Source organism: Mesoplodon densirostris, chromosome 6 (assembly GCF_025265405.1).
Source record: "Mesoplodon densirostris isolate mMesDen1 chromosome 6, mMesDen1 primary haplotype, whole genome shotgun sequence".
NCBI classification, from domain to species: Eukaryota; Metazoa; Chordata; class Mammalia; order Artiodactyla; family Ziphiidae; genus Mesoplodon; species Mesoplodon densirostris.
Genome location: NC_082666.1, coordinates 10,173,446 through 10,185,512, shown reverse-complemented (window position 1 = coordinate 10,185,512; position 12,067 = coordinate 10,173,446). Strand labels below are relative to the sequence as shown.

At 43.1% G+C, this 12,067-nt stretch overlaps 1 protein-coding gene across 5 annotated transcripts in view; it reads right to left on the bottom strand.

The window, feature by feature from the left end:
* MAPKAP1 (MAPK associated protein 1) overlaps positions 1-12,067 on the bottom strand; it is a 235,332-nt gene that overhangs the window by 21,927 nt on the left and 201,338 nt on the right. For all 5 annotated transcript variants that reach the window (XM_060101586.1, XM_060101587.1, XM_060101588.1 and 2 more), the window contains one exon: positions 6,591-6,728. In XM_060101586.1, the coding sequence (XP_059957569.1) occupies positions 6,591-6,728 (138 nt within the window). The remainder of the gene's footprint in view (positions 1-6,590; positions 6,729-12,067) is intronic.

The following is a 12,067-nucleotide window of genomic DNA, read 5'->3' as shown; positions in this document are numbered from 1 at the left end:
TGTGAGTATAAATGCAAGTGCCTTATGAGGCATAGAGTATGCCAGCACGGCCATGGACACTCACCCACCCACCCACCTTGGGGTGCAGCTCTTTCACCCAGCGGTAGCTGAATGCTCACCCTCATTTCCCTCTCACACATTCTCACGAGCACCTAGAGAATATGACAAAATTCCTGGGTACCTCTCCTCTAGGAACTGGAATACCTGTCACGTCAACGTGTTTGTGTGTGTGTGTGTGTGTGTGTGTGTGTGTGTGTGTTTTCTCTGCTAGTATTACCCCTGTCAAGTAGGCAGAAAAGAAATCAGGTGGTCAGAGGATTCAGTGTACAGGCTGTGATGTGCCCAAGTTGATTTTAGTACAAAACCTGAGTCCTTTTCCGTCTCCCTGCTCTCCTTTGTTGGGAGAAGGGGTGGGGGACGCACACACAGACACACGCTCACACGCTAGAGGCCTGCAGCTCCACAAACAAGGTAACAAAATTAGTGAGAACAAATGAAGATGTTCGTGCCTGCACTGGACTGTCTTATAAGCAGACCATAACAATCCCTTTCAGATGGAATGCTAGTGTCCCAAGGTCAAGGTCAGGGAACCCAGCTTCTGGATGGATCAAGACAGCCTCTAAGCTGGGGCTCAGGTGGGGTGCGGAGGCAAGGTTTCAGACTCCCCCATGGAAAGCTTTCCAAAAACACACACTTTGCTTTATTTACAAAAAACTCCAAGTCAGTTTGCTTGGGCCCTCAGACTGATCTTTCTTTTCTAAGAATGGTGAAGGGTTTGTTTGATGACTGCTTTTACTCCTCCATAAAACCTCCTTGAAGCTCTGTTTGCAAATCTTTGAACACTCTTTAATACTGGTCTTTCACCATGAGTTGATAAACCCATTAAGAACATATAAGTAGGGCTTCCCTGGTGGCGCAGTGGTTGAGAGTCTGCCTGCCGATGCAGGGGACACGGGTTCATGCCCCGGTCCAGGAAGATCCCACATGCCGCGGAGCGGCTGCTCCCGTGAGCCATGGCCGCTCGTCCGGAGCCTGTGCTCCGCAACGGGAGAGGCCACAGCAGTGACAGGCCCGCGTACCGCAAAAAAAAAAAAAAAAAGAACATATAAGTGAATGCTTATAATCTATGAAAACTGGATACTGAATTAAACCATCAAATACCTTTAGGTTTAAATGCAAACGACATAAAAGCATTTCGGCCATCAATTTGGCTATCACTTCTAGCCAGTATGAATTCTGCAGGAAAAGCTATTTTCGTGCAGATGTGGAATTCAATGGGAAAGACTGACTCGTGTACCAACATCAATCAAAATGTCGACTTCCCTGGCAGCTCTCAACAGTAAGGCAGGTTCAAAGGTCACAGGATAAAGAAAAAGCCAAGCTCTGGTTCAGCTCTAATATCTCCTCGGTAGAAGTCTTGCAAAAGTACCCCCTTCTGCATTAGCCCTGCTTTCATTAATCTTCTTGCCATCTTCTTTAACTAGTCATGCAGAACCGCTCGATAGCAAGACGTATAATGGGGAAGGCCCTGTGCCTATTACCACGTTAACATTCTCTTAAGCCCCAGTGCAACAATGGAACGGGAAGGCAAAGGAAATCTGCAACTGCAGGGTGCAGTGCAGGCAATTCAATTACAGCCTGGGCTTACCTATGTCCTTCTGACCTATAAAACACAAGAGGCCTTTGTGTCTAACTGGCTCGGCCATTAAGGTTGCTGAAGATCACAACAATGCTGATCTTTTCTATTTAAGCTAAATCAATGTGGACAAATCATTATTCAGTAGCTTTAATTTAATTAGTAAATTAAATACACTACTTTACAGATCTTGTCAAGTACTTATGAAAAGAAAGATTCATTTAAGTGGGAGGTCACCAATAAACCCAGCTAATTTAACTCATAACCTTAACTGAATCTCATCTCAAATATCCAGCAGGTTCTATTCACGAGGGCTTAACAGTCTCCTGCAGTTGTGGTTAACTCACAATCTCAACGAGTTCCTGCCCTGAATCCAAACAGTGTTTTGGACAAAAACAAACAAGCAAACAATCCCCCACCAACACAACCAGCATCAAGAGAATCCGATTTCCTTTAAATTATACTATTCCAAGAGAATGTAATCAGGTTACCTCTATTATGTTACTTCCTTAAGATTTTAGATCATCTATACTTAATTGAGATACAGAGCTCTTTTCAGCTATAAAGACGACAGCTACTTTATTAAAGTTTAAATATGACTTCTTAATGATAGGCTGCTTCCTTTAAAGATTCTAAACCTGCACGACCTTCTTATGATAAAACCAGTCCTGGCACACTTAAGTCTGGTACTTTATTTAAATACAGCCCAAGAGTCCCCGACGGGTGCTAATTTCACAGAAAGGTCCCTTTCTTTTGTTTCAGTGTTGGAATTTGAGGCTAGTACTTAAAAAGAGTGTCCACTGCATTTAAAGCCTACATCTAGACCTGTATAAGGATGGAGAATTATTTCTGAGACAATTTAACCATGGTCGTTTCTGATGGAAACATTCTCCTATATGATGTATGTCTTTGTTCAGTTAAAATGAAATTAGAATTAATTCATCTTTTAGAGGTTTGTGACATCCTTCAAACAGCAAAAGATATCCTAAGGAGTGGCAAAATCAGACTTAGAAATCACTGATTTGAATAATAATGGCAGCGTACAGCTTTTTTTTTTTTTTCCATCTAGAAAGGCAGAATGTGTTCTTAATTTCACACTGATTTTCTCAACTAACTTTTGTAAGAGTCCATATTTATATGTACAATTTTTTTAAAGGCATGTATCTATTTAGTCATTAAGTTCCAGGTCTTAAACACTCACAGGGACAGAGCAATAAATCTTCCCTATGAGAACATGGCCTGTGAGGTAGAAGTTAGGGGAAGGAAAGAGAGCCATAGAATTGCTATTTATGGAGCATGGCTTCAGAGTCTGGGTCTTTCTGATTCCACAATATATGTAATTATGTGTTTCACTGCAGGCGCTCTAATGCTCAGTCCCTTTGCCAAGTCAGCTATTCACATACTTTTTGGATACAGCATCAATTAAACTTGAGTTGTGTTCTTTATGACGACCAAATTAATGGTTTGACAGCGGCTTTTTCAATTAAACACTGCAAACTGGCCATATTTGGGGTTTTAAAAACCGTTTCTTTTCTGTTCAAAATTCTGACAAACATGTCTCAAGTAAGACTGGGGACAACTTCATTATCGTCCCAACACTTAATGCCTTTTTGTAAAGAAGGCTGTTTAATAACATGTCTGCTCTGTTTTCACAACTAAATTATTCCAGTTGGTCACACGTTCCAGTCTTCGGCAAGACACTTGTGTTATGAGAGATAAAAACATGAAAAAGGAAATATACTGCAGAAATCAAAAACCTTATCTACTTCTAGACTCTCTCTCTTTGCCATAATTCGTTTAAGAAGGCCCCAAGAATTTCTGATGTAAACTCAGCTGCAAACATACATCACTATGCTGATAAAAATCACAGGCTAAACTTATGAAATATAGTGACTTTCATTTCTTTAGTGCTGTTAAAATAACTTTTTTCTAAGGTTCAACAGACACAAAAGATAAAAAGGGTTACCATTAATCCTTTAAAAAAAGAAGAAGAAGAAGCCGCACAGATTAATTCTGTGGTCTGATGATGTTCTTGAAGATGAACTTTTTAGATTAAGTCAATGAATTAATTTGATGAAGATACTGGAAATCATAAAAAAAAATAATAGCATCAAGCTGATTCATTTAATACATCTTTGTTTTGGGCACTTTACAATATAAATTATGTTGAATAACTTTCAGTTTCTCAATTCTGGCCTCATTAAGTTCCATTTCAAGACCTTCACTGAGGACAACCCTGCAGGCACTGTGCTAGGGAATGAAAATACAGAAACCGGTCTCTGGTCAATGAGTTCAGCATGGAGATGGGGGTGGGAGACAGAGTCAGACGTCAAGTAAACACAGCACAGTGTGTGAGCTGCTTTACCAGAGGTGTGTGCAAACGCCTGGGGGCAAAATTACAGAGAGAGTCTGACACTGGAGCTGGATCTTGAAAAATGAGTGGGCCGGGTGTGAGGAAACTGAGGTATCCATGAATTAAAGAGAGCGTCAGGGTGGAGGTGTATTCCTGGCAATGGGAAAAGCGAAGCACAAAATTCAAGGTGTGTTCGTGTGCCAGTAGTTCACAGTGACCACTGTGGTCACAGTGACCACAGCTCAAGTTCAGGATGAGAAATTATGGGCTATGAGCTTGGAGGAGCCAAGGTCTGTAAAGGCTGTGCTGAGGAGTCTGAATTTTATTCTGTGAGCCTGCAACTTTCAAACATTTTTTGAAAACAGTAAAATCCTTTTTATCAATTGACTTTTTAAGTGCAGAATCCCCAAGTTGGTAGGGATTAAATGCAGAATCCTTTGTTTGAAGGGGAGGCCTCATGCCCAACTCTGCCCAACACACACACACACACACACACACACACACACACACACACACACACACACACAGAGTCCCTGAGAACCCAGAGCTTTGAGGGACAAGGTCTGAAAGTGCTGTGGTGGGGACGGGGACTCAGGAAGTATCTTACTGGGGCAGGCAGTGTGCCTCTCTGTTCAGGAAAGTGTCATAGTTCTAGATCTCTGGGGCCAGAGTGAAAGAAGGGGAAACCTCTATAAAACCTACATGTGCAGTTTTTACACAGAACCGTTCAGTGGGTCTAAGAATACGACAAAAGACTCTCCTGCTTGACTGTCAATACAGTCGTATTGAAATGGTGGGGCCCATATCTGCTCTGGATCCCTAATGCTTGGAACTTGGCCTCGCTCTCACAGATGTGTGATAATTACATTACTTTTTGACTGAATGACCTTAAGAGGCAACAGAAAGGTGGTAGCTGTGCATCTGTTTCATTCCCTCCTAGGTTGGGTGTGTTACATCCTTTACCGTTTGGTGCCTGAATCACAGCCCTCCTGGACACAGTGAGTGTCTTGGTGTGAATGTAAGGGAAATCTGAATCCTATTTCTAGCTCTTTCTCTAACCTCTCCACTCCCCCTATGCAACGTGTAAGTGATTGCCTTTCATTTCTCAGAGACATGGAGAATTTATAAAATGTTACTTTTCAAAGCATTCTGAGTTCTTGGGAAGAAAGATGCTAGAACAATGAAATTGTTACTGGTTGACTGGCTGGAGTGAGAGGGATTAGGAAGAAGATGTTTATCTAAAGGCAGACGGAATCTGGCCGCCTTGGGGCAAGGGCCCAAGAGTAGCAGGCGGTTTTCTCACCACTCCTTCTGGCAGCCATCCTGCCTCTGCAAGCCATCGAGGCCTCACTGGGATGACAGGAATGGTGGGAAGTGGGGCGGGCATGGCTTTACTCCTTTCCCCTGCACCACTATGTTCTCCCTTCTTGCTAAGCTGTAGGCTAATGAGTTGAAAAGAGGAGACCATGTAGAGCCCAGCACTGCTGGATTTGACAAAAGAATTAAATACCCAACCATAAATGAGGCCAAGTGGCATATGTGCCCAGTCCGCAGGCCGAGTTTTTGTTCTTTAAGCCCCTGTTTAATCAGTTTCATCTCAAAAACTTGAGCCATATTATAGACACTTGCTGGCCTTTAGATTTCTTACTGTTCCTTTTAAGTATGTCATTCCTTATATTTGTTCCCCAATTTAGCAGACACTGGAATAAAGGGGATTAACACAAATTGGGTGCTTAGGTCACACTCCAAGTTACTAAATCAGAACCTATTGGCGTGGGTCCTGGGTGGCTGCATTCTAAATAGGCTCTGCAGGCAGTGCTGGTAACGCACTGGATTTGAGAACCACTGTCTTCTAGCCTTCTCCAGGCAACTAACAAATCGTTTCTTCCATGGAGGAATATCACTGCGACCCATGTCCTTTCTGCCTCTTGATGGGACTGAAGCCCTAAAAATGATTAATCTAAAGGCTACACTCAATTACTTAACTGCAAAAATATAATATGCTAAAATATACACCCAGACTATATCTACTTTGATAATTTAAACAGAGGAGTGCCAACCCAGCAGTGATCTCTTCTGCAGGACCAGGCAGGAGTTTAATTACGAGCTGGTAGGTCATGCAGCTGCCAATAATCTGGAGGGTGATGATACCTCTGGCATGATGGATATCTAAATCTAGTCTTCAGCCACCACAGGAAATCCTCCAACTTCCCTCCATCTGGCAAGGAAAGAAGGCAGGTCCGGGTCTGACAGGTCCAGTGCCCCAAATGGGAAGGGGAAAGGAGCACAAAGTGAGGGCTCTGGTGAGTGCAGATTTCCGTCAGGAATCTGCCCCTGTGCCCCCAGCCCTCAGCGGAGGGCTACTGAGGTCAGGAACCACTGTGAGGTTCTCTACTGCCGTCAAGACTGAACAGAACAGGGGCCCATGTCAGGCTCTGGGCACCGTAATACAACCCCATTTAATTAAAAGAAATTTCTGGTAATGAATTAAACAGACCCAAGGAAAAAAGGACACAGTGGCAATATATTCTCCTGGTACCCAGCACACAGAAGGGAAGGGAGGAAGAGCGGAAGGAGACATAAATAAAAGGGACTACTCACTGGGGCTTTTTTCTTCAGCAAGGTCACAGGCACAGAGCAGGTCAGAATCGACTGAGATGGGTTTCTGCTTAATCCAAAACTTAGTGCTGGCTTTCTGATTCGTAACTGGGTCTATCTCTACTTTGTCTCCAGAGATACCTGTAAGGCCAAGGGGAGGACAAGAAGTACAAGGTGTAAGTGATTTCAGTGTAATCATTTGACCTGTCATAAATCCTAAACTGCATGAACATGAGCTCTTTCAAGGGCTTTGGGGAATGCCATAGGCTTCTTAAGACAGATATAAGGAGACTCCAAATGGCACAGAGAAGTTGCACAGTCTGGTTTCCCGGGTGGGTGAGCTGGGGTTGGAGCGGGGGAGGGGGAACAATCAAAAACCATATAAAAAGGTATTAAGAAGCTTACCTCCTTAGATATAACACAGATACAATATAGAGTTTATCTATATATTGTTAATGAAATATAGTTACTATACGATAAGGTTCATTTAAACAATTTTGATCAGTGGTCTCTGTTTTGTTTTGTTTTGCTTTAGAAGATCTGGGTTGGACAGATAAAGCTGTAACATCACCTATGCCTAAATACCTAGGCTACCAATGAAAAGTTTCTGATCTGGAAAAATCTTGCACACTAAAAATAGGAAAAATCTCTCTCTCTTACTAAATAATTCTCTGACACTAAATAATTATCCATACTGTATTTAAAGGAAGTCACAGGAAGATCAAAGGATCCTTCACATTAAACATTCCAAGTTCAAGTCTTGGAGCCTGGCTTCAGGCTGTGGAGGTCACTGCTTCTCCACCGATGGAGACACAGCACTGGGTATGCACTTTGTGTAACAAAGACTTTCTAACAGGAATCCAGAACATTAACTACAGGGACTTCAGGTTTCATTTTCAGAGCTTGGAAAGACATAACATGCTGTGCAGTGACTGGGAGCAAAGGTATTAGGAGAACCAAGGTAACGCCAGGGATGGAGGGTGTCCTGGGATAACTGCAGAAACGCACAGCAATTGCTCTCTTGGTATCACCAAGCAGAAGGTGCCCAGCCTGACACAAAGGTTTTGGCTAGATGCTCTCTTTTTCTTTTTACTGAAAATCGAGGAATCTGTTCATGAAGTGAAACAAAACCCTTCAATATCCTTCCGGAGTGGACCCCAGATGGAATCTTAAAAGTCATTAATTTTTAGGCCACAGTTTAAAGGTCAGGCTCAAAGTGAAAAAAAGCAAAACGAAGTAAAAATATAAGAAATAATTAAAACAATCAAGTGTTCATACTGAAACAGAAAAGACAACCAGAATTAACATATTTCATCCTACGGATCACACTTAGAAATTTTAAAATATAATGTGAGAAAACTTAGTAGGCCATAAGATAAGGCAGATAAAAGAAAAAGCTAAATTAAAAAACAAAAATCAAAAGAACACAATGACCACAGTCAAACCAAATTTAAAATTAAAAAAGAAAACAAACAAAATCCTAGTGATTAGTTCTGCCACACACTCCATTCATCTCTATTTTACTTTATGAATAAAGAAATCCCAAATAGCAGTCAGACAAAGGCAGGAGACTGGACAGACTACGGAAGAGTCTCGCCTGCTGTCTAAAGGAGACACCGCAGTTCAGTTGCTTAACCCTGGTCATTACCGTGTGGTCTTTGGAAAAGACGAACAATCGGTATTTTTTATTAATCGAACGCTGGAATTTGTCATTAGACATATTTCAGGAACACCGTATTTCAATTAGGCATAACGTCATAAGCCCAATTGACTCTGGACGTTCAGGTCTAGATGATTTCAGGAGGGCGAGAATGTATCAGGAGACCAATTTTATTACATTTCACTTAAAATAGATTACCCAGTTACACTCTTCCCTCCAATTTGGTCATTAAATGTTAAAGATCTGGACACTTCTATAGTTCCCTGAAAGAAGAAAAGTACTTACACCGTGGTTGTTGGTAGTGTTTTTTTTTTCCCTTCTGCTTCTTGTTTTGACATTTATAAAAGTCAAAACGAGCGGAGCAAAATAAATGTGCAGATCTCTTATGTGGAATAAACCCTGCCCCACATTCCTTTCTCAGAAAGGGAGGGGGAAAGATCATCATCAGAGAGACACGGTTTTAAAATTTTGTTCTACGGCCCTGCAACTCCTGAAGCCGTAGTCAGTCAATATTGTTAATGTAGCTTGTTAATTTGATAGGATTTGTCAGGTAACTCCACTGGAAAATTATATAAAACTGTTCCAGATGAAAAGATGATAGTGACATGAATTTAAGTGATAGAACAATAGTGGAATATAAACCAGAAATGACACCCAAAGTGGCTGTTGATTTATTGCCGTAGTGAGTTTGGTTCTGGGCTCCCATGTATATTAGTGCTACAAATCTGGGTCCATTTAGCAGAGGGATGCGCATACATACATCACCAGCTCCTGCTCCAAGCCAAGGTCACTCCCCATTGCATCAATCTTTTCAACAGAGCCTACTTCACAAAGCAGGACTCTTGTAACCATCTCAGATATAACAGACTCTCGTCCTCTTTCATCTTTCTTTTATCATGTAAAGTACACTTTAACTTCTATTATTTTTATCTGCAAATTGTTACTGTATAGTTCATCCATTATGGGCTGTATCTCTGCATCAATTGCCTAAGCTCTGCTCGGCCACAAGAACACTTTCCCGAAGACACCCTTTCCTGGGGTTATTGTGCAGTCACTGTTCACAGAGGGGAACCCCAAGCCTGCAGTTTGGGGATGAAGATGTGGGAGACGAGCGCACTAGATTCAAGACAGGCAGGTAGGCGGAACACCGTTTAAACAAGTGGTGTGTTCCAAAAGAGAGATGCGTGTAAATCAGATTTTTTTCTGAATCAAATCACAATTTCCCAGTGACTTCTAGTTTCAGAGATACTTTATCTTCATTTTGGATTGATCTGTAATTGGCAGGAGCTCCCAACACTTTAGTTTTAAGTTTCTCTGCCCTGCAGGCTTTCAGTCAAGTAGTTAATGATCTGTAAAACACTCGCCTGCCTAGAGGAGTCACTATTTAAAGAAACCTGTAGGGGAATCTTTCCTGACGGGAAAAACCCTTTTGTACATTAAATAACCTCACCCTACTCGAGATACGTGAGTCCGGCTTCTTAAAGCAGGGCACACGGCCCCACAGGACCCTATTTGCTCTTGCTGGACAAGTGGCAGCCCACTGCTGGAGCCCATTTTCCTGAGCACACCCAGACCCCGCTACTGTTGAAGGCAGAGTCTGTGGAATCCAGCTGGGAAGCAAACAGGAGGAGGCAGCCTGGTGGAGAGGAAACCAGTTTGGAGGCTGGTACTACAGGCCAGGTCAGGGGCAAAGAGCGGTGAAGCATTAACTGGCACCAACTATGTGCCAGAAAGGTTAGAAATCCTTTGTGTGCACTGATTCAAATCTCACAACAACCTTATGAAGTTGGTTACTATGTTTTTCCCTATTTTATAGATGAGGAACCTGAAACACAGGGAGGTTAAGTATTTGCCCAAGTTTACACAGCTACAAGGTGGCAAGGCTGGAATTTGAAGAAAGCCAGGTAATCTGGTTCCAGAATCTGTCCCCTCAGCCACTGCACTATTCTGCAGGAACCGTGCGAGGTGTTTTACATAACATACGCTAGGAGAGATGATGGTACTTGTCTAAGGCTGGGGATACTGATTGATTGATTTGGCTGCGTTGGGTCTTCGTTGCTGCACGAAGGGCTGTGGGCTTTCTCTAGTTGCGGTGAGCAGGGGCTTCTCTTTGTTGCAGTGCATGGGCTTCTCACTGCGGTGGCTTCTCTTGTTGTAGAGCTCGGGCTCTAGGCGTGTGGGCTCAGCAGTTGGGGCTCGCAGGCTCTAGAGCACAGGCTCAGTAGTTGTGGCACACGGGCTTAGTTGCTCTGTGGCACGTGGGATCTTCCCTGACCAGGGCTCGAACCTGTGTCCCCTGCACTGGCAGGTGGATTCTTAACCACTGCGCCACCAGGGAAGCCCAAGGCTGGGGAGCTTTTAACTGGGAAAGCTGTGTTCATACCCAGAGCCATCTGGTTCCCAAGTATGATACTTTCTATTGCTCTGCACGGCCCCATTCAGCTAAGTCAAGAAGATGTGATAAGAAATTCTGCGCACCTAGTCTTTAGTTTCCTCTCTCAATTTTCACCAAGGAACAAATAATATTCAAATGTGCCAATAAATGTACACCTACTTTTGTTCATACATGGCAAACTGGAGCATGGAATCCTATCAATATTCTTCTGTGTGACCACTGAGCATGGTTCTGAAAAGTTTTTGTGTAAAGTCACTGAAGGAAAGGCAGAGGCACTCCTTAAAGTGCCATTTATGCACTATTTTAAAGTAATTCAAATTATAAACATACGTCCAAGAAAACAAGGGAAGCTGGCTTTTGTTAAGTTTACATTTCTCCAACTTAAATGGCCAACAAGAGTTAATACAAGCATGTCAGAATACAATACAACCATGAAAAATTATGTATAAGAAAAGCTCTGACTTGGAAAAATTCTTATGACACTAGGTGAAAAGTATTTATAGAAAAGAGATCGGGGCTTCCCTGGTGGCGCAGTGGTTGAGAGTCCGCCTGCCGATGCAGGGGACACAGGTTTGTGCCCCGGTCCGGGAAGATCCCACGTGCCGCAGAGCGGCTGGGCCCGTGAGCCATGGCCGCTGGGGCTGTGCGTCCGGAGCCTGTGCTCCGCAGCGGGAGAGGCCACAACAGTGAGAGGCCCGCGTACCGCCAAAAAAAAAAAAAAAAAAAAAAAGAGATCAAAAGGCTATGCTTCATATTGGTAAGAGTGGTCAAGTCAACTCTGGCCAGTGGGATCAGATCCTTTTCTTTTCTTTTTTTTTTTTTTATTTTTTTTTTATTTTTTTCTTTTTTGCGGTATGCGGGCCTCTCACTGTTGTGGCCTCTCCCGTTGCGGAGCACAGGCTCCGGACGTGCAGGCTCAGCGGCCATGGCTCACGGGCCCAGCCGCTCCGCGGCATATGGGATCCTCCCAGACCGGGGCACGAACCCGTATCCCCTGCATCGGCAGGCGGACTCTTAACCACTGCGCCACCAGGGAGGCCCCTTTTCTTTTCTATATTTTTCCAAAGTAGAAATTTCACCAAAAATAAAAACAAACATCATTTTAAAAGTTGACTTTGTTTGTTTCCACTTCAGAATTCAGTACTCTTTCCCAATTTTTATTTTATTTATTTATTTATTTTTGGCAATGCCATGTAGCTGCGGGATCTTAGTTCCCCGACCAGGGGTTGAACCTGCGTCCTTGGCAGTGAAAGCGTGGAGTCCTAACCACTGGACCACCAGGGAATTCCCTCCCAATTTTTAAAACGTGAGGAAGTGAGTATGTTAAATTCTGTAACTGGTAATCATGAGAAGTGATCCTAAACTGAAGACTACTTCCACCTAGCAGTTCTCCAGTCCCTGAGGGGCTGGGCTGCTGGGAAGGGC